The sequence below is a fragment of the Salvelinus namaycush genome, chromosome 36, assembly GCF_016432855.1.
Source record: "Salvelinus namaycush isolate Seneca chromosome 36, SaNama_1.0, whole genome shotgun sequence".
Classification (NCBI taxonomy): domain Eukaryota; kingdom Metazoa; phylum Chordata; class Actinopteri; order Salmoniformes; family Salmonidae; genus Salvelinus; species Salvelinus namaycush.
The window spans coordinates 7,838,586-7,862,516 of record NC_052342.1 but is presented as its reverse complement, the minus strand read 5'-3'; the positions used below and the strand labels follow the sequence as shown (position 1 = coordinate 7,862,516).

Genomic DNA, 23,931 nt, shown 5'->3' with positions numbered 1-23,931 from the left:
GCACTCCGGCAATATCAGCTACCCATCTCCCCTTTGCAATACAGATCACTCCATCCCATCGCCGTCTCCCTGTGAGCTGCTCTTCTCCTCTGACAGTCGATTGATTGATCAGCGCAGTGAGAATGGCTCTATTCCAGTGACTAGTGCTTTGTGGCAGGTCCCTACAGTATATGTTCATTCGTCATTCCACGTCCCTGTGCTTCAGTATGCCTACAGGGCTGCTGAGTTCCGCACTGCACTCTCACACTCTTTTTTACTTTCTCTCACTCTCCCTTTCTCTTTCTCCTTCTCTCTCTCTTTACTTTCTCTCACTCTCCCTTTATCTTACTCTCTCTCTCATTCTCTTTCTTTCTTTTCTTCTTTCACTCTCATACCATCTCTTTCTCTCCTTCATTCTCTCTCCCTGGCTCCCATCCACACAGATAGCTCCCGCTACATATTTGACTTGTAAATTGGGCATCTATTTGTGTCAAGCCCATCAGGGGCTGTCAATATGTCCCTCTGCCGCAACACATCTTGTGAATTTTTACACACTGAGATGTGTGGAAAGCGAGAGAGAGAGAGAGAGAGAGATAGATATAGATAAAGAGAGAGAGAGAGAGAGATGGCGATGGAGATGGGCTTCTGCAACTAGTATGGCATCAGATAAAGACTCCTGTGGTTTCAACAAGCCCTAGATCAGTTGGTGTGTCATCAGACCCGCCGCTGGCGGTTCAGAGATTTCTAGATCAGTAACACATGATGCACCCGGTGGAGGAGACTTGAGTGTTGGGGAGGGGTAGGAGAGAATGACACAGATTAGGATGGTGTTAACACACAGCAGCTGTTCAGCACACAGAAGCCGTTTTTTAAATTGATTTGTTATTAGAATCGATTTTTTAGGGTGTAGATCAGCTTTAACATTGCAGATAGCTGGGTTGTTCGTGGCACGGGAACTGAGACACACATACAACCACGTGTTCACACACGCACAGGAATACATGTTAATATTCCTTTTTGCCATTTCTCTAATTCTTTCACAAGGCAATATGGGACAAGATGTCACCGCATCTTTGATGCCATGTTAGCAAAACAATACCCAGAGTTCTATCATGGCCTGCCAGTCTAATAGCACTGATGAGTCCCTGCCCCGAAATCCCTTTACAGGTGATAGGCTAGGAGGATTACCTGCACTGTTGTCTTCAACGTTACAACTCATAACCCTGAGGGATGCTCCTCTGTCATTTAAAACGCTGTGCCTGGGGGAACACCCACACACTGTACATCACACAAGCCATTTGAGCGTCTGACTCAGAGAATGAAGTGAATAAACAAGAAAGTGGGACTGAAGTCCCTTCGTGAACGGGAACACACACAAACACGCACACAGTAGCACACACTAATTGTGCGTGCCACGGCGGCTGCTTCAGATGATGTCAGAGCTGATGGCTCGTTGAGGGAAGCGATGCTGTATTCCTTGTGACGGCTGTGTTTGAGGCTTGTTTACCACAGCGCTTTTCTCAACAATGCGTAGCCATGGGGAAATAAAGACGCCATAGACGTTTTGATGAATGCAGAGCGAAGCAAGCTCAAGAGGAACAAACATGGGTATTTTCAGAGAAGAAAATGAAGGGGGTTAGCGTCGGTGCAAAGCGCTCTCACTTCTCCAGACGAGTTAAGAGTAGTAGTGTTTGAGGGGACCTGTCATGTTGGGAAGGCGGGAGCAAACGGCCACAGCGAGGGAAAGAACGGATGATGAAATGGAGAGGAAACACCGACAAGAATTGGAGGGAAAATGTGCACCCAGGCGGGGCCCAGGACCAAGTTTGGGAAACCCTGACCTACCCTGCTGCAGATGACCTTACTCCAGATGTACATCATCTAAGGAAGAGTTCATCGTTGGAGGCCACTGTAAGAAGAGACACTTCATCTTCCTCTAAGTCAAGTAACTCTTACCTGTGTCCTTGTGTTCCTTGCGCAGGTCTTGGTCAGATGAAATACTGTACCTCCAGGATTGTCAGAGCCAAGGGGATGTAGAGGATTATCATCACTACCAGTGGAACATTCACCTCTCTGGGGTTGGGAGCCAGATGTTCTTCATAGTGTGTGTGCTCATTATAAGGGAATATGGGGTTTCAGCTGGTATACAGTCTGTGTGTAGGTTAGGAAGCAATGCAGCACCTTTATGGCCTCTTCCACTCGTCACTTATGCATCTTGGCAGGCAGGCAGGCTCCTCGTTATGTTGTGATGATATTAGTGTATATGTATAAATGGATACCTGTGTGTGTCATACATAAACTCCTACAATGACTTTTAAAAAGTGTGATGAGCAAATGCTGGAATAACACCATTCATATCTAGCCTCACTATTATCTATAACGCAGCAGCTAGAATACTTATGCAAGATGGACTAAGAGACACTTTGGTAAGTGTTATGTCAAGGTTAAAGTAGAAGTATTAACACTTTCACTTTCCAACCTGAAAAACAACAACACAAAATATTTAACTGATTGAGACCAACAGACCACGCAACAAGAGGTAGAAGAAGTATATAACCAAGTGTATTCCCCTCTGTTAATGTACACATATTTAGAGTAATCTCACTGGAACACTTTACAATAACATTTAGAAAGAACAGGAAGATACTGGGAGGAGGATGGTTCTTTTTGCAATGGATTGAAAGAGAAACCGGACAAACTGGATGAGGAAAAAGGATGGGTGGGATGGAGCCATTCTCCAGACATGGCGGCCATTTTGACTCTAGCAGTTATAGATAGATATAAAACAATAGAAAATAGAAAAGAGAGGATGGATGAGACCATGTGTGGTCTTCAGTTAAATGGTTACCTACAATCTGCCATTGTGAGAAAAGGGGATGAGGTATGGAGAGATGAAGGGATGAACGTGGGACAAGAATGGATTGAGATGGCAGTAGGAGGGATGGAGGAGAGGTTTAACGTTTGTAACCCAAATCACATTTGCTTAATTACCAAAAAAATAACATATACATTTGAAATTTCCCAGAATTGATTATCTTTGTCATATTTTTTTCTCCGAACAGGAATGGTAATAGGGAAAACACATTTTCTTAGTAATGGGATGAGAGATTCAAATATTTAGACATTTCACAAACTTTTTTTAAAGGTTTTTCTTTTCTTTTCATGGTACAGTTTTCTTTTTTAATAGAGTTGAGAAAATTGGAATACCAGAGTTCTTGTTGTACATCAGCAAGTGAACTTGCTGTTCGCCTTGTTCTGTGTTTTTTCCATTTAACGTTTTTCACTGGGCTTGCCCTCATTGGCTGTCATCAGTCTTGACCAATGAGAGGTAAGAACGCAGATCCAAGGTAGCGTACGCGTTCCCCCCAACACTAGGGGGCGACAGTGGGACTCCAGCAAATTAATTCACAATTTCCATCAAATGTCTCTCATTTTTTCAGGGAAGGAAACTAAAAAACAAAAACAGCAAACAAAAAAAACACCGTCCCACTCTTCCTTTTAATCTCCACCTTAGTGGGACTGCGTTTCCCACTGTCGTTGAATGTTGGTCATAGTGTGCATGATTAAGGGGATTGGTGGGGGATATCGGTCTCACGTCAAGTATCAATTGTCCATCATCTTCGTTATCTATCACTGAGTCCACTGATGCACGCGCATTAGGGTGCATTTCTCCTCTTATGACACACTCTCAGTTAGGTCCATAGGTTTTTTCTTCTCTGAAACGTCTATACATATATATATTTATATAGAACAAAGTCAGGTTGTCTGCTGGAGGTTGGTTTCTGGTTTGTGTGTGATAGGACTGTAACGAGGTGAGCCACATCCTCTGCGGTAGTGGGCTCAGTAGGGGGAAATGCCGTGTGGAGCCCCCAAGAAAAACACATTACGGATATCTGCTGGAGAACTGAAAGACGACCCAGGGTTTTGGCCTCAGTAGTTGTTTTGGCGGCTAAAACGTAATACGTAGCATCCGTTGGTTGGTTCAAGGTGTTGTTCTCACACGTGGTTTGCTAGTTATCATCGTCATTTTTTTGTGTTTTCTCCCACAGAAAGTTTCTCTTTTTTCGGAAATGACTACTACATGCTTGAAACATAGCAGAATAATGTTGCATCAGCTCCTCAGGACCATAGACAGGGACAGAAAAAGATGCTCACGAGTGAGAGGAGGAGGGAGAGAAAGAGGGAGAGACTTCACGAGAGACAAGTGAGGTGATGTTTGAATACTTAGATGAGGGAAGGAGGCAGATTTGACACCTAGTTTCTGTATGTTTGGCAGTATTTTGGTATTAATGTACTTGGCTAGCAGTGGGGTTTGAACTTCCAATACAAACCCATCTAGTAGATAGAATCAATACACTTAACCTCTGATACCGATGAATAGGTCTATGCTCAAACACTGATGGTGGTTCTTCCTTCCCTGTGTCTCTCTATAGTCAATCACCATGCTTAAACTCTGATCGTAGGCTATTTACAATACAATACCCTTTCAATGGTGCTGGATTACCTAGCTCCGTTGTAGCATGAGCTCTGGGTATGGCTGTTGGCACAAAATTATATTGTATTGAGCGAGGTTTGGCGGCCATTGTAATCAAGACATTGTCTGTTTGTGTTCTCAAAGAAAATGTTATGAGGCTAAGTGCGAAAGAGTATTACTGTATTGAAGAAAAATACCAAGAATATTTTGAATAGTTGTGGGACTATGTGTCGATCTGATTAAGTCGTTTAAAACGTTTCTGTGCCAATCCCATCCTTTCTCCCTTTGCTTTAGGCTCTAAATGGGTTGAGGAGGAAAGCGAGGAGGTCATTTTGGCGGCAATGTAACCTACACACTAAACAAAATGAAACTCTGCCCACAAAGATTTTGCTAATTACTTTACAGTTGTCAGTTCATATACTGCCTTACCTTTCTCCTTCCTCTACCTCCATCTCTCCCCTCTCCTCTCTCCCCCTCCCTTCCTCTCTCTCTGTGCGTCTCCTTTTGTCCTCTGTCTCTGGCTAGGCCGGTCTCAGACGTAGTACTCCTTGTCTTTGTTCTTCTTGTTCTTGGTGGTTGTCTTGGCTGTGCCCGGCTGTTTCTCCTTCACCAGGGTGCCGTTGCTCTGCGTGGCCGAGTTACTGATGTAGTTTCGGCTCTGGTCTACCTGGTAGGAGCCCTCGTCCCGGTTACGGTACTTGTACATGGCGTAGAGCAGGATGAGGATGCAGAGGGCAGCGGCCGCCACGATGCCCACCACCATGCCCGTGGTGCTGCTGGACTCCCTGATTACTTCTACCGCGCCGGGAGGCCCTCCTCTCTCTGGGGAGGTGGGGTCTGGGGTGGGCACATGGGGGAAATTGGGAGGGTAGGTTACGCCTGGGACGTGGCGGTGGCGGTCAGGGTCTGAGGAGGGGTGGGCGGGCGGCAGCAGCACCTGGTCCCGGGTGTTCATCTTGCCAGCGGGGTTTTTGCTGCTGCTGCCGCCGGGCTTGTTGAGCCTGGGGCCTAGCTGGTTGGGGTTGGCTGTGGGGGTGGAGGACAGAGGGGGGCGGTGGGAGTTGGGGGGCCGGTGGGAGAAGTGACGGTCGTGGGGGTTATGGATGCCACCCTCGTTAGGGGGAGGGGGGAGGACCGTCCTGTCGGTGACGAGGGGGGAGTTTTTGTAATAGTCCTCGTCGTCCGACTCGGTCATCTCACCCGAGCCGTAGGCGGACACCTCGATGGGTCCCGCCTCCTCGCAGTCCTCCTGGTCCAGTGGGCAGGGGGGGCGACCGTTGGGCAGGGGGAGGGACTCTTTGGTAGTTTCAAGGAAGGGTAGGAGGGGCCGGTAGGTGGGGGGCGGGGGGATTACAGGGTAGCGGGTGGCGATGGATGGGGGGTCTAGGGAGTCCACCGTTATTATGGGCAACACTAATTCACCTCCTAGGACAAGAAAGAGACAACGGAGGGAAAAGCGTGTCAGTGAAAAACAGAGCGCCCTCTCCAGATCAAAAAAGAAAAACATCAAAAGTTCAAATGAAAACAGCAACACCATTATTAGAACAGCACTAAAACCTGACATGAGGTCAGTTCTAAAGTTGAGTTAGTCTCTAGTCTTCTATTGAAAGAGTTAAGCTGACTAAACAGATGTACAATACATAGTATAAAGATAACAATACATTTTCTGACTATCCTTACATCTCCCTTGCTCTAGACTGAACATGACTATACATATATGTTACTGTTGTCCATGGACAACATGTTTAAAAGACTAAACAACAGATCAACATCTACTAGATACAAGCTATCCTTTGCTGTCTGCCTGTCTATGCTGTACTATTTCTACGCTGACTCTCAGTTTTCTCTGGGTTAAATAAGATAGCAAACCACGGAGTTCAGGTCACTTACATCAACAAATTGGCCGCATGATTTTTGCATGAAAAAAAAAATTACAAAAAGAAAGCTGCGTAAGATTGTTCTTGGATAGTGATAAACAACTCCCCCCCCCCCCGACACCCCCCCCCCCCCCCCCATTTCTTTTTCTTGTTGTGTGTGTGTGAAAAATCTAATAATTCTCTAAATAATTCATTGTGTTTTTCAGTTTTCATAAAGAATGGCTCAAATCCTATTCCGCCTGGGGGCATGGTGGATTCCATGGCTCAGTTCTAATTAGCTGTAATCTGTATTCACACCCTGAAGACCAGCTGGGGGAAACTGATGCCCCTAGTTTCTACCCCGAAACACAGTCTACAGATGCGGTTCTAACATCCACCTCCCTCCCAGTAGATATGCTAAAACAAGGAACATTAAAATTCCTATTCCCTTCTACCAATTATCACCCGACACAGTTAACAATTTCTCAGATCTTTATGCCTTAGCCCCTTTTCTCTATGCCTTTATATTCAGTGTTAGAGGGAATTTTGTGAATGACTTTTTTGTCCTTTGTAATATAATCACACCCACAGTTAATAAAACATTTTGGGTGTTTACAAGTCAGTACATTGCTTTAAAGATAGGTCAGGACAAAATCATTGAGACAAACATAGGAGTACCAATTGGAGACGTTAAACATAATAGGACAATGTTAGCAGTACATAGCACAATATCAATGACAAGTTACATTCCCTCTTCAAAAAACAATTTGCTACCCTCTGCCGCATCCCAAAATCTTGTTAGGGTCACAATCACAGAAACAATTTGCAAAAATGTTAGGGGGCAGTTTGAAAAATTATTACATTTCTCTTTATGGACAATGATAAGGTTAGTCACAGAAATGTCCATAACATGAATCATACATATTCTTAACCCTGGCCCTTTCTTGAGTTGATGAGGTAAATTTGTGTATCTAAACGGAATAGGGATCGGATAAAGCGAGTGAGTGTGGAGTGGAGATTCTTGAAATGTGTATTGAGGGTATTTTGGGCTGTATTTGTCATTCCCAAGCCAACATATCCCACAAGTGCTCAAGCCCCCTCCAAGCCCTCAAGCCCCCATTTTTCCTGACAACCCCACAATAAGTAGGGCAAGGGACTTTCATAAGGGTTATAATGCAACTTTTACACAAAACCTTTCAAAAGATAATAATACACAGAGCAACAACAAGGCCTTTAAAGGGAGTAAAATCATGAATGCTGAGAAAGAGAAAGTTAGTCAGTATTCAACATTATAGGATCCAGCCCATTCCCAACTCCTACAACTCCTACAACTCCTACAACTCCTACTGCACAGTCAAAATGGCCATGTTACCGTGGCAACATTAGGGTGCCTACTTATGTGAGTATCTCTGTGTCTGAGGGTTGAGATTCACCTTGAAGAGTGTTGGCACATTTGAGGAACAAAGAAAAGTAAACAGAGAAAATGAATAAACCGTTAGCCCAAAATATGATAGAACTGTAGAATATTAGATGATTTGTCACACATATTCTGTAAATTCGTCAGATTCTCAGCATTGTTTTCTACTTTCCCGTCTTGTACTCTAGAGATATTTAGCTTCTATTCTGACTTGCTGGATAAGATAGACTTGCATCTATCTTTACCTCGCCATCTGTCTGTACGACTGAAATGGTGACAGCGGAATACCTCGCTGTCCTCCTGCCTCTCTGTATGCAGTCTGCCCCTCACTGTGTTCCGCTACGGCGTGGCTCAGTTACAGGTGTCTGACACTGAGGGAGTGTTGTAAGAAAACCAAGAGCCGTTATGAAGCCGTCCAGCGTCTGGTGGAGCTGCTCAATGTGTGCCCTGTCTACAGGATGATACGAGAGTGAGCTGAGGTGAATGTTTGGTGTTGTCGCCACAATGTGATTACATCGGTGGGAAAAAATGGCACTTTGTCTGAGTAATTGCTAAAGATTCTGTGTGAACCTGCTTCCAAGTAGTCATGATCATTAGGTGAATCTAAGACTTTCTTAAAAAGTGGATTCATTTATTATCGTTTGCATTGTTCTCAAATGTGTTGCATTCCTTTGGTTCTAATCATCATGAATTAGAAGGCGAAAGTGCACGATACCAACACTCTCTTCTTGGCACGTAATTCAGCTTTGTGCCATAAGCTTGGTCCTTGGTGCCGTACTTGGATAGGAAAAGTTACTGCTGACCACAAGGCCAAGGTTGGAGTAGATGACGGTTTGTCAACCCTCAAACACAGACCCACACAGGCATCTACATGCATAGCTGCACTCGTCTCGCTTGTCTCTTCACTGAGTGTATCTTTGTCTCGACACAGTCCTATCAACACCTCTGGTATACCTCCCCTTCCCATGGCAGTGCCCGTAAACTGCATATGCAGCTTCTGATTGGTCAGATGGCACCCACAGGTTGGCCACCATAGCCACACCATTGGCTGTATGATGAATCAGCTGGTGTGAACGGACATGTTCAAACAGGTTTCAAACGCTTCGGTCATCATCACACTGAGAACTGCCAAGAACCCATAGAGAACCTATAGAGAACCCATAGAGAACCCATTGAGAACCCAATGAGGTGCCCTTCGTTTGGAAGATTGAAAATCCACTTTACTCATTGTAAAATGATTTGACCTGTCGAGAGAATAAGCTTTTCCCATAGTTAGGTTAGCCTGCCGTGGCGTCACTCGTCTTTATAGCTCACCATCTCCATAGTGCTAGAGGATGACTCACCTTGTTCAAACCAAAACTCAAAGTGGGTGTGTTTTTCCCCTCAGCGTTAAAGAGGCATACCGATGCATCGACGATGGATGCCAAACAAACACTGGGACTTAGTTGTTCTGCCGATCACGTTGGCTCGTCCTGAGCCACTCGAAATATTAATGGTTGAACGACTGTTCAGAGTTGATATGCTGCATAAAGAATGAGCTTTGATTACGCTGTGAAGAGAATAGAGCACACAGGGACACGTATGTTCTAGTCTGATCATTCTCCCTCTCCACAATGGTCAACTATACTGGATAATAATCCATTTAATAAAGACTACATTCTTGATTTAGTTAAAGTAAAACTCCACCCAAAAACGATATTTTGGTATTTGTTTAATTAGTCCATTGTTGACATAGTCCCAAAATGTTTTGCATGTCAGGAATCAAGTTTTCAAGATATGTAACTTTCAAAATGCATCATATGGGCCAAATTTCTGCATTTTGAAAGTTACATATCTTGAAAACCTACTGTAGTGTGCGTTCAATAGTGAAAAGCATTCCACAGTGCATCATTGAATATACAGTCCACGCGTGCCATCCTATGATGAGGGTGGGTAATTTATTCTGACGTTGATTGATGAAGGTACGTTCACCTCGTATGGTTGATTATAACGGATCGCTATCCAGAGTGCTTTTCTACACAGCACTTCTGGATGTGTTCCATGAACTCTCACTCCTGTTGGCTTGTTCGGCAGCCTAGTGTTTCTACCTCAGACGAGCGCTGTTTGATCACGGGCTGAGTCAACGCATGAAATATCAACCTTTCCTCTTTTCCTCTCATTATTTTCCTCTTCTTCGACTTGCTTTTTCTCACAATATTTTCTCTCACTCTATTCTTCTCCCTCTCAATCACTGTCAGTGTTTCCTTGTCTCTCTCTAACATATTCACTGTCAGTGTTTCCTCATCTCTCTCTAACATATTTACTGTCAGTGTTTCCTCATCTCTCTCTAACATATTTACTGTCAGTGTTTTCTCATCTCTCTCTAACATATGTACTGTCAGTGTTTTCTCATCTCTCTATAACATATTTACTGTCAGTGTTTTCTCATCTCTAACATATTTACTGTCAGTGTTTTCTCATCTCTCTCTAACATATTTACTGTCAGTGTTTTCTCATCTCTCTCTAACATATGTACTGTCAGTGTTTTCTCATCTCTCTATAACATATTTACTGTCAGTGTTTTCTCATCTCTCTCTAACATATTTACTGTCAGTGTTTTCTCATCTCTCTCTAACATATGTACTGTCAGTGTTTTCTCATCTCACTATAACATATTTACTGTCAGTGTTTTCTCATCTCTCTCTAACATATTTACTGTCAGTGTTTTCTCATCTCTAACATATTTACTGTCAGTGTTTTCTCATCTCTCTCTAACATATTTACTGTCAGTGTTTTCTCATCTCTCTCTAACATATGTACTGTCAGTGTTTTCTCATCTCTCTCTAACATATTTACTGTCAGTGTTTTCTCATCTCTAACATATGTACTGTCAGTGTTTTCTCATCTCTCTTTATCATATTTACTGTCAGTGTTTTATCATCTCTCTTTAACATATTTAGTGTCCGTGTTTTCTCATCTCTCTCTAACATATGTACTGTCAGTGTTTTCTCATCTTTCTCTAACATATTTATTGTCAGTGTTTTCTCATCTCTCTCTAACATATTTACTGTCAGTGTTTTCTCATCTCTCTCTAACATATTTACTGTCAGTGTTTTCTCATATCTAACATATTTACTGTCAGTGTTTTATCATCTCTATGTACTGTCAGTGTTTTCTCATCTCTCTCTAACATATGTACTGTCAGTGTTTTCTCATCTCTAACATATTTACTGTCAGTGTTTTATCATCTCTATTTAACATATTTACTGTCAGTGTTTTATCATCTCTCTCTAACATATTTACTGTCAGTGTTTTCTCATCTCTAACATATGTGCTGTCAGTGTTTTCTCATCTCTAACATATTTACTGTCAGTGTTTTCTCATCTCTAACATATTTACTGTCAGTGTTTTCTCATCTCTCTTTAACATATTTACTGTCAGTGTTTTCTCATCTCTCTCTAACATATTTACTGTCAGTGTTTTCTCATCTCTAACATATTTACTGTCAGTGTTTTCTCATCTCTCTCTAACATATTTACTGTCAGTGTTTTCTCATCTCTAACATATTTACTGTCAGTGTTTTCTCATCTCTCTCTAACATATTTACTGTCAGTGTTTTCTCATCTCTAACATATTTACTGTCAGTGTTTTCTCATCTCTAACATATTTACTGTCAGTGTTTTCTCATCTCTAACATATTTACTGTCAGTGTTTTCTCATCTCTCTCTAACATATTTACTGTCATTGTTTTCTCATCTCTCTCTAACATATTTACTGTCAGTGTTTTCTCATCTCTCTCTAACATATTTACTGTCAGTGTTTTCTCATCTATCTCTAACATATTTACTGTCAGTGTTTTCGTATCTCTCTCTAACATATGTACTGTCAGTGTTTTCTCATCTCTCTCTAACATATTTACTGTCAGTGTTTTCTCATCTCTCTCTAATATATTTACTGTCAGTGTTTTCTCATCTCTAACATATTTACTGTCAGTGTTTTCTCCTCTCTCTAACATATTTACTGTCAGTGTTTTCTCATCTCTAACATATTTACTGTCAGTGTTTTCTCATCTCTCTCTAACATATTTACTGTCAGTGTTTTCTCATCTCTCTAACATATTTACTGTCAGTGTTTTCTCATCTCTCTCTAACATATTTACTGTCAGTGTTTTCTCATCTGTCTCTAACATATTTACTGTCAGTGTTTTCTCATCTCTCTCTAACATATGTACTGTCAGTGTTTTCTCATCTCTCTCTAACATATTTACTGTCAGTGTTTTCTCATCTCTCTCTAACATATTTACTGTCAGTGTTTTCTCATCTCTAACATATTTACTGTCAGTGTTTTCTCATCTCTCTCTAACATATTTACTGTCAGTGTTTTCTCATCTCTCTCTAACATATTTACTGTCAGTGTTTTCTCATCTCTAACATATTTACTGTCAGTGTTTTCTCATCTCTCTCTAACATATTTACTGTCAGTGTTGCCTCATCTTTCTCTAACATATTTACTGTCAGTGTTTTCTCATCTCTAACATATTTACTGTCAGTGTTTTCTCATCTCTCTCTAACATATTTACTGTCAGTGTTTTCTCATCTCTAACATATTTACTGTCAGTGTTTTCTCATCTCTCTCTAACATATTTACTGTCAGTGTTTTCTCATCTCTAACATATTTACTGTCATTGTTTCTCATCTCTCTCTAACATATTTATTGTCAGTGTTGCCTCATCTCTCTCTAACATATTTACTGTCAGTGTTTTCTCATCTCTAACATATTTACTGTCAGTGTTTTCTCATCTCTAACATATTTACTGTCAGTGTTTTCTCATCTCTAACATATTTACTGTCAGTGTTTTCTCATCTCTCTCTAACATATTTACTGTCAGTGTTTTCTCATCTCTAACATATTTACTGTCAGTGTTTTCTCATCTCTAACATATTTACTGTCAGTGTTTTCTCATCTCTCTCTAACATATTTACTGTCAGTGTTTTCTCATCTCTCTCTAACATATTTACTGTCAGTGTTTTCTCATCTCTCTCTAACATATTTACTGTCAGTGTTTTCTCATCTGTCTCTAACATATTTACTGTCAGTGTTTTCTCATCTCTCTCTAACATATGTACTGTCAGTGTTTTCTCATCTCTCTCTAACATATTTAGTGTCAGTGTTTTCTCATCTCTCTCTAACATATTTACTGTCAGTGTTTTCTCATCTCTAACATATTTACTGTCAGTGTTTTCTCCTCTCTCTAACATATTTACTGTCAGTGTTTTCTCATCTCTAACATATTTACTGTCAGTGTTTTCTCCTCTCTCTAACATATTTACTGTCAGTGTTTTCTCATCTCTAACATATTTACTGTCAGTGTTTTCTCATCTCTCTCTAACATATTTACTGTCAGTGTTTTCTCATCTCTCTCTAACATATTTACTGTCAGTGTTTTCTCATCTCTCTCTAACATATTTACTGTCAGTGTTTTCTCATCTCTCTCTAACATATTTACTGTCAGTGTTTTCTCATCTCTCTCTAACATATTTACTGTCAGTGTTTTCTCATCTCTCTCTAACATATGTACTGTCAGTGTTTTATCCTCTCTCTCTAACATATGTACTGTCAGTGTTTTCTCATCTCTCTCTAACATATTTACTGTCAGTGTTTCCTCATCTCTCTCTAACATATTTACTCTCAGTGTTTTCTCATCTCTCTCTAACATATTTACTGTCAGTGTTTTCTCATCTCCCTCTAACATATTTACTGTCAGTGTTTTCTCATCTCTAACATATTTACTGTCAGTGTTTTCTCATCTCTCTCTAACATATTTACTGTCAGTGTTTTCTCATCTCTCTCTAACATATTTACATTCAGTGTTTTCTCATCTTTCTCTAACATATTTACTGTCAGTGTTTTCTCATCTCTCTCTAACATATTTACTGTCAGTGTTTTCTCATCTCTAACATATTTACTGTCAGTGTTTTCTCATCTCTCTATAACATATTTATTGTCAGTGTTTTCTCATCTTTCTCTAACATATTTACTGTCAGTGTTTTCTCATCTCTCTCTAACATATTTACTGTCAGTGTTTTCTCATCTCTCTAACATATTTACTGTCAGTGTTTTCTCATCTCTCTATAACATATTTACTGTCAGTGTTTTCTCATCTCTCTCTAACGTATTTACTGTCAGTGTTTTCTCATCTCTCTCTAACATATTTACTGTCAGTGTTCTCATCTCTCTCTAACATATTTACTGTCAGTGGTTTATCCTCTCTCTCTAACATATTTACTGTCAGTGTTTTCTCATCTCTCTTTAACATATGTACTGTCAGTGTTTTCTCATCTCTCTCTAACATATTTCTCTCTAACATATTTACTGTCAGTGTTTTCTCATCTCTCTCTAACATATGTACTGTCAGTGTTTTCTCATCTCTCTATAACATATTTACTGTCAGTGTTTTATCCTCTCTCTCTAACATATGTACTGTCAGTGTTTTCTCATCTCTCTCTAACATATGTACTGTCAGTGTTTTCTCATCTCTCTCTAACATATTTACTGTCAGTGTTTTCTCATCTCTCTCTAACATATTTACTGTCAGTGTTTTCTCATCTCTCTCTAACATATTTACTGTCAGTGTTTTCTCATCTCTAACATATTTACTGTCAGTGTTTTCTCATCTCTCTCTAACATATTTACTGTCAGTGTTTTCTCATCTCTCTCTAACATATGTACTGTCAGTGTTTTCTCATCTCTCTCTAACATATTTACTGTCAGTGTTTTCTCATCTCTAACATATGTACTGTCAGTGTTTTCTCATCTCTCTTTATCATATTTACTGTCAGTGTTTTATCATCTCTCTTTAACATATTTAGTGTCCGTGTTTTCTCATCTCTCTCTAACATATGTACTGTCAGTGTTTTCTCATCTTTCTCTAACATATTTACTGTCAGTGTTTTCTCATCTCTCTCTAACATATTTACTGTCAGTGTTTTCTCATCTCTCTCTAACATATTTACTGTCAGTGTTTTCTCATATCTAACATATTTACTGTCAGTGTTTTATCATCTCTATGTACTGTCAGTGTTTTCTCATCTCTCTCTAACATATGTACTGTCAGTGTTTTCTCATCTCTAACATATTTACTGTCAGTGTTTTATCATCTCTATTTAACATATTTACTGTCAGTGTTTTATCATCTCTCTCTAACATATTTACTGTCAGTGTTTTCTCATCTCTAACATATGTGCTGTCAGTGTTTTTCATCTCTAACATATTTACTGTCAGTGTTTTCTCATCTCTAACATATTTACTGTCAGTGTTTCTCATCTCTCTTTAACATATTTACTGTCAGTGTTTTCATCTCTCTCTAACATATTTACTGTCAGGTTTTCTCATCTCTAACATATTTACTGTCAGTGTTTTCTCATCTCTCTCTAACATATTTACTGTCAGTGTTTTCTCATCTCTCTCTAACATATTTACTGTCAGTGTTTTCTCATCTCTAACATATTTACTGTCAGTGTTTTCTCCTCTCTCTAACATATTTACTGTCAGTGTTTTCTCATCTCTAACATATTTACTGTCAGTGTTTTCTCATCTCTCTCTAACATATTTACTGCCAGTGTTTTCTCATCTCTCTCTAACATATTTACTGTCAGTGTTTCTCATCTCTCTAACATATTTACTGTCAGTGTTTTCTCATCTGTCTCTAACATATTACTGTCAGTGTTTTTCTCATCTCTCTCTAACATATTTACTGTCAGTGTTTTCTCATCTCTAACATATTTACTGTCAGTGTTTTCTCCTCTCTCTAACATATTTACTGTCAGTGTTTTCTCATCTCTAACTATTTACTGTCAGGTTTTTCTCCCTCTCTAACATATTTACTGTCAGTGTTTTCTCATCTCTAACATATTTACTGTCAGTGTTTCATCTCTCTCTAATGACAAGTACATATGTTAGAGGGATGAGAAAACCTGACAGTAATATGTTAGAGAAAATTGTTAGAGAAGATGAGACAACCTGACAGTACATATGTTAAGAGAGATGAAAACACTGACAGTAAATATGTTAGAGGAGAGGGATGAAACCACTGACAGTAAATATGTTAGAGAGAGATGAGAACACTGCAGTAAATATGTTGAGAGAGATGAGAAAACACTGACAGTAAATAGTTAGAGAGAGATGAGAAAACACTGACAGTAAATATGTTATAGAGAGATGAGAAAACACTGACGTAAATATGTTAGAGAGATGAGAAACACATGACAGTAAATATGTTAGAGAGAGATGAAAACACTGACAGTAATATGTTAAGAAAGATGAGAAATGACATAAATATTTTAGAGGATGGAAAACACTGACAGTAAATATGTTTAGAGAGAGAAAACACTGACAGTAATATGTTGAGAGAGATGAGAAAACACTGACAGTAAATATTTTAGAGAAAGATGATAAAAACACTGACAGTAATAGTTAGAGAGAGATGAGAAAACACTGACATAAATATGTTAGAGAGAGAAAAACACTGACAGTAATATGTTAGAGATGAGAAAACACTGACAGTAAATATGTTAGAGGTGAGATGAGAAAACACTGACAGTAAATATGTTATAGAGAGATGAGAAAACACTGACAGTAAATATGTTAGAGAGAGATGAGAAACACTGACAGTAAATATGTTTAGAGGAGATGAGAAAACACTGACAGTACATATGTTAGATAGAGAGATAAAAAACACTGACAGTAATATGTTAGAGAGAGAATGAAAACACTGACAGTAAATTGTTAGAGAGAGTGAGAAAACACTGACATAAATATGTTAGAGAGAGATGAGAAAACACTGACAGTAATATGTTAGAGAGAGATGATAAACACTGACATTAAATATGTTAGAAGAGATAGAAAACACTGACAGTAAAGTTATGTTAGAGAGAGATGAAAACACTGACAGTAAATATGTTAGAGAGAGATGAGAAAACACTGACAGTAAATATGTTAGAGATGAGATAAACACTGACAGTAATATGTTAGAGAGAGAGAAAACACTGACAGTAAATATGTTAGAGATGAGAAAACACTGACATAAATATTTTAGAGGAGAGAGAAAACACTGACAGTAAATATGTTAGAGATGAGAAACACTGACAGTAAATATGTTAGAGATGAGAAAACACTGACAGTAAATATGTTTAGAGATGAGAAAACACTGACAGTACATATGTTAGAGAGAGTGATGAAAAACACTGACAGTAATATGTTAGAGAGAGTGAAAAACACTGACAGTAAATATGTTAGAGAGAGATGAGAAAACACTGACATAATATGTTAGAGGAGATGAGAAAACACTACAGTAATATGTTAGAGAGATAGAAAACACTGACATGTAAATATGTTTAGAGAGAGTGAGAAAACACTGACAGTAAAATATGTTAGAGAGAGATGAGAAAACACTGACAGTAAATATGTTAGAGAGAGAGGAGAAAACACTGACAGTAAATATGTTAGAGATGAGAAAACACCTGACAGTAAATATTTAGAGAGAGATGAGAAAACACTGACAGTAATATGTTAGAGAGAGATGAGAAAACACTGACAGTACATATGTTAGAGAGAGATGAGAAAACACTGACAGTAATATGTTAGAGAGAGATGAGAAAACACTGACAGTAAATATGTTAGAGAGAGATGAGAAACACTGACAGTAATATGTTAGAGAGAGATGAGAAAACACTGACAGTAATATGTTAGAGATGATAAAACCACTGACAGTAATATGTTAGAGATGATGAAAACACTGACAGTAAATATGTTAGAGAGAGGAGAAAACACTGACAGTAAATTGTTAGAGATGAGAAAACACTGACATAAATATGTTAGATTAGAAACACTGACAGTAAATATGTTAGAGATGAGAAAACCACTGACAGTAAATATGTTAGAGAGATGAAAACACTGACAGTAAATATGTTAGAGAAGATGAGAAAACACTGACAGTAAATTTTAAGATGAAAAACACTGACATTAAATATGTTAGAGAGAGATGAGAAAACACTGACGTAATATGTTAGAGATGAGAAACACTGAGTAATATGTTAGAGAGAGATGAAAAACACTGACAGTAAATATGTTAGAGATGAGAAAACACTGACAGTAAATATGTTGAGAGTGAGAAAACACTGACAGTAAATATGTTAGAGGAGATGAGAAAACTACAGTAATTATGTTAGAGAGAGATGAGAAACTAGACAGTAATATTTGAGAGGAAAACACTGACAGTAAATATGTTAGAGAGAGATGAGAAAACACTGACAGTAAATATGTTAGAGAGAGATGAGAAAACACTGACAGTAAATATGTTAGAGATGAGAAAACACTGACAGTAAATATGTTAGAGAGAGATGAGAAACACGACAGTAATATGTTAAGAGAGGATGAAACCTGACAGTAAATATGTTAAGAGAGATGAGAAAACACTGACAGTAATATGTTAGAGAGATGAGAAAACACTGACAGTAAATATTTTAGAGAGAGATGAAAAACACTGACAGTAAATATGTTAGAGAGAGATGAGAAAACACTGACAGTAAATATGTTAGAGAGAGATGAGAAACACTGACAGTAAATATGTTAGAGAGAGATAGGAAAACACTGACAGTAATATGTTAGAGAGATGAGAAAACACTGACAGTAAATATGTTAGAGAGAGATAGAAAACACTGAAGTAAATATGTTAGAGGAGATGAGAAAACACTGACAGTAATATGTTAAGGAGATGAGAAACACTGACAGTAAATATGTTAGAGAGATAGAAAACACTGACAGTAAATATGTTAGAGAGAGATGAGAAACACTGACAGTAAATTTTAGAGATGAGTGAGAAAACACTGACAGTAAATATTTTAGAGATGAGAAAACACTGACAGTAAATATGTTAGAGATGAGAAACACTGACAGTAAATATGTTAGAGGATGAAAAACACTGACAGTATTGTTTAGAGAGAGAAAAACACTGACATTAATATGTTAGAGATGAGAAAACACTGACAGTAATATGTTAGAGAGAGATGAGAAAACACTGACAGTAAATATGTTAGAGATGAGAAAACACTGACAGTAATATGTTAGAGATGAGAAAACACTGACAGTAAATATGTTAGAGATAGAAAACACTGACAGTAATATGTTAGGAGAGATGAGAAAACACTGACAGTAAATATGTTAGAGAGAGATGGAAAACACTGACAGTAATTGTTAGAGAGAGATGAGAAACACTGACTAAATATGTTGAGAGAGATGAGAAAACACTGACAGTAAATATGTTAGAGAGAGATGAGAAAACACTGACAGAATATGTTAGAGAGAGATGAAAAACTGACAGTATATGTTAGAGGATGAGAAAAACACTGACAGTAAAAATGTTAAGAGAGAGAGAAAACACTGACAGTAAATTTTTGTTAGAGATGAGAAAACACTGACAGTAAATATGTTAGAGAGAGATGAAAAACACTGACAGTAAATATGTTAGAGAATGAGAAAACACTGACAGTAATATGTTAGAGAGAGATGAGAAAACACTGACAGTAAATATGTTGAGAAGATGAGAAAACACTGACAGTAAATATGTTGAGAAGAGATGAGAAAACACTGACAGTAAATATGTTAGAGAGAGATGAGAAACACTGACAGTAAATATGTTAGAGAGATGAGAAAACACTACAGTAAATATGTTAGAGATGAGAAAACACTGACAGTAAATATGTTAAGAGAGATGAAGAAACACTGACAGTAAATATGTTAGAGAGATGAGAACCACTGACAGTAAATATGTTTAGAGATGAGAAACACTGACAGTAAATATGTTAGAGATGAGAAAACACTGAACAGTAAATATGTTAGAGAGATGAGGAACACTGACAGTAAATGTGTTAGAGAGAGATGAGAAACATGACAGTAAATATATTTAGAGATGAGAAACACTGACATGTAATATGTTAGAGGAGATAGAAAACACTGACAGTAAATATGTTAGAGATGAGAAAACACTGACAGTAAATATGTTAGAGAGATGATAAAACACTGACTAAATATGTTAGAGATGAGAAAACACTGACGTAAATATGTTAGAGATGAGAAAACACTGACAGTAAATATGTTAGAGGAGATGAGAACACTGACAGTAAATATGTTAAGAGAGATGAGAAAACACTGACAGTAATATGTTAGAGAGAAAAATGAGAACACTGACATTAAATATGTTAGAGAGAGATGAGAACACTGACAGTAATATGTTAGAGGAGGATGAAAAACACTGACAGTAAATATGTTAGAGAATGAGAAAACACTGACATTAATATGTTAGAGAGAGTGAGAAAACACTGACAGTAATATGTTAGAGAGATGAAAACACTGACAGTAATATGTTAGAGAGAGATGAGAAAACACTGACAGTAATATGTTAGAGAGATGAGAAAACACTGAGTAAATATGTTAGAGAGAGATGAGAAAACACTGACAGTAAATATGTTAGGAGAGATGAGAAAACACTGACAGTAAATATGTTAGAGAGAGATGAGAAAACACTGACAGTAATATGTTAGAGAGAGAGGAAAACACTGACAGTAAATATGTTAAGAAGATGAGAAAACACTGACAGTAAATATGTTAGAGAGAGATGAGAAACACTGACAGTAATATGTTAGAGAGAGATGAGAAAACACTGACAGTAATATGTTAGAGAGAATGGAAACACTGACAGTAAATATGTTAGAGATAGATGAAACACTGAAGTAAATATGTTAGAGAGAGATGAGAAAACACTGACAGTAATATGTTAGAGAGAGATGGAAAAACTGACAGTAAATATGTTAGAGATGAGAAAACACTGACGTAAATGTTAGAGTGAGAAACACTGAACAGTAAATATGTAGAGAGAGAGGAGAAAACACTGACAGTAAATATGTTAGAGATGGAAAACACTGACGTAAATATGTTAGAGATGAGAAAACACTGACAGTAAATATGTTAGAGGATGAGAAAACACTGACAGTAAATATGTTAGAGAGAGATGAGAACACTGACAGTAATATTTAGAGGAGATGAGAAAACACTGACAGTAAATATGTTGAGAGATGAGAAAACACTGACAGTAATATGTTAGAGAGAGATGAGAAAACACTGACAGTAAAATAGAGTTGAGATGAGAACACTGACAGTAAATATGTTAGAGAGAGATGAGAAAACACTGACATAAATATGTTAGAGATGAGAAAACACTGACATAAATATGTTAGAGATGAGAAAACACTGACAGTAAATATGTTAGAGGAGATGAGACACTGACAGTAAATATGTTAGAGAGAGATGAAAACACTGACAGTAAATATGTTAGAATGAGAAAACACTGACAGTAAATATGTTGAGAGAGAGATAGAAAACACTGACATTAAATATGTTAGAGAGAGATGAGAAACACTGACAGTAAATATGTTAGAGTGAGAAAAACACTGACAGTAAATATGTTGAGATGAGATGAGAAACCATGACAGTAAATATGTTAGAGAGAGATGAAAAACACTGACAGTAAATATGTTAGAGAGAGATGAGAAAACACTGGACAGTAAATATGTTAGAGAAGATGAGAAAACACTGACAGTAAATATGTTGAGAGAGATGAAAACACTGCAGTAATATGTTAGAGAGATGAAAACACTGACAGTAATATGTTAGAGAGAGATGAGAAAACACTGACAGTAATATGTTAGAGAGAGATGAGAAAACACTGACAGTAAATATGTTAGAGATAGAAAACACTGACAGTAAATATGTTAGAGAGAGATGAGAAAACACTGACAGTAAATATGTTAGTGAGATGAGAAAACACTACAGTAAATATGTTAGAGAGAGATGAAAACACTGACAGTAAATATGTTAGAGAGAGATGAGAAAACACTGACAGTATAATATGTTAGAGAGAGATGAGAAAACACTGACAGTAAATATGTTAGAGATAGATGAAAAACACTGACAGTAAATATGTTAGAGAGAGATGAGAAAAACATGACAGTAAATATGTTAGAGAGAGATGAGAAAACATGACAGTAAATATGTTAGAGAGAGATGAGAAACACTGACAGTAAATATGTTAGAGAGTGAGAAAACACTGACAGTAAATATGTTAGAGATGAGAAAACACTGACAGTAAAATATGTTAGAGATGAGAAAACCACTGACAGTAAATATGTTAGAGAGAGATAGAAAACACTGACAGTAAATATGTTAGAGATGAAGAAACACTGACAGTAAATATGTTAGAGAGAGATGAGAAAACCTGACAGTAAATATGTTAGAGATGAAAAACACTGACATAAATATGTTGAGAGAGTTGAGAAACACTGACAGTAATATGTTAAGAGAGATGAGAAACACACTGACAGTAAATATGTTAGAGATGAGAAAACACTGACAGTAAATAGTTAGAAGATGAGAGAAAACACTGACAGATTATGTTAGAGATGAGAAAACACTGACAGTAAATATGTTAGAGAGAGATGAAAAACACTGACGTAATATGTTAAATAAGAGATAAAAAACACTGACAGAAATATGTTAGAGATGAGAAAACACTGACAGTAAATAGTTAGAGAGATAGAGGAAAACACTGACAGTAATAGAGATGAGAAAACCTGACAGTAAATATGTAGATAGGAAGAAAACACTGACAGTAAATATGTTAGAGAGAGATAAAAACACTGACAGTAAATATGTTAGAGAGAGATGAGAAAACACTGACAGTAAATATGTTTAGGAGAAAGATGAGAAAACACTGACAGTAATATGTTAGAGAGAGATGAAAAACACGACATAAATATGTTAAGAGAGATGAAAAACACTGACAGTAAATTTATAAGAGAGAAAACACTACAGTAATGATGTTAAGAGATGAGAAACACTGACAGTAAATATGTTAGAGAGATGAGAAAACACTGACAGTAAATATGTTAGAGAGAGATGAGAAAACACTGACAGTATATGTTAGAGAGAGATGAGAAAACCTGACAGTAAATATGTTAGAGATGAAAAACACTGACAGTAAATATTTAGAGAAGATGAGAAAACACTGACAGTAAATATGTTGATAGAGAGAAACCTGACAGAAATATGTTAGAGAATGAGAAAACACTGACAGTAATATGTTAGAGAGAGATGGAAAACACTGACAGTAATATGTTAGAGGAGATAGAAAAACACTGACAGTAAATATGTAGAAGATGAGAAAACACTGACAGTAATATGTTAGAGAGAGATGAGAAAACACTGACAGTAAATATGTTAGAGAGAAATATGTTAGAGAGAGATGAGAAAACACTGACAGTAACATATGTTAAGAGAGATGAGAAAACACTGACAGAAATATGTTAGAGAGAGATAAAAACACTGACAGTAAATATGTTAGAGAGAGATGAGAACACTGACAGTAAATATGTTAGAGAGAGATGAGAAAACACTGACAGTAAATAGTTAGAGAGAGATGAAAAAACACTGACAGTAAATATGTTAGAGAGATGAGAAAACACTGACCATAAATATGTTAGAGAGAGATGAGAAAACACTGACAGTAAATATGTTAGAGAGAGAGAAAAACACTGACAGTAAATATGTTAGAGAGAGATGAGAAAAACTGACAGTAATATTGTTAGAGAGAGATGAGAAACACTGACAGTAAATATGTTAGAGAGAGATGAAAAACCTGACGTAAATATGTTAGAGATGAGAAAACACTGACAGTAATATGTTAGAGAGAGAGAGAAAAACACTGACAGTAAATATGTTAGAGAGAGATGAGAAAACACTGACAGTAAATATGTTAGAGAGAGATGAGGAAAACACTGACAGTAATATGTTAGAGAGAGATGGAAAACACACTGACAGTAAATATGTTAGAGAGATGAGAAAACACTGACAGTAAAATGTTAAGAGAGATGAGAAAACACTGACAGTAAATATGTTAGAGAGAGATGAGAAAACACTGACAGTAAATATGTTAAGAGATGAGAAAACACTGACAGTAAAAATATGTTAGAGAGATGAGGAAAACACTGACAGTAAATATGTTAGAGAGCGATTAGAGAACACTGACAGTAAATATGTTAGAGATGAGAAAACAACTAAAAACACTGACCACGGGAACTTGAACGTAAATTATTTTACGAGATGATTTAAAAACAACT

At 37.6% G+C, this 23,931-nt stretch overlaps 1 protein-coding gene across 3 annotated transcripts in view; it reads right to left on the bottom strand.

Annotated features, from left to right (window-relative positions):
- Window positions 1–4,985: 4,985 nt before the first annotated feature.
- The window catches only part of LOC120030344 (neurexin-2-like), an 848,849-nt gene continuing 829,903 nt past the window's right edge, over window positions 4,986–23,931 (bottom strand). For 2 of the 3 annotated variants that reach the window (XM_038975718.1, XM_038975720.1), the window contains 2 exons: window positions 5,455–5,479; window positions 4,986–5,271 (listed from right to left, as the gene is read on the bottom strand). In XM_038975718.1, the coding sequence (XP_038831646.1) occupies window positions 4,986–5,271; window positions 5,455–5,479 (311 nt within the window). Of the gene's footprint in view, window positions 5,291–5,454; window positions 5,480–23,931 lie in introns of all 3 variants that reach the window. The other variant, XM_038975719.1, reaches the window with a different exon arrangement.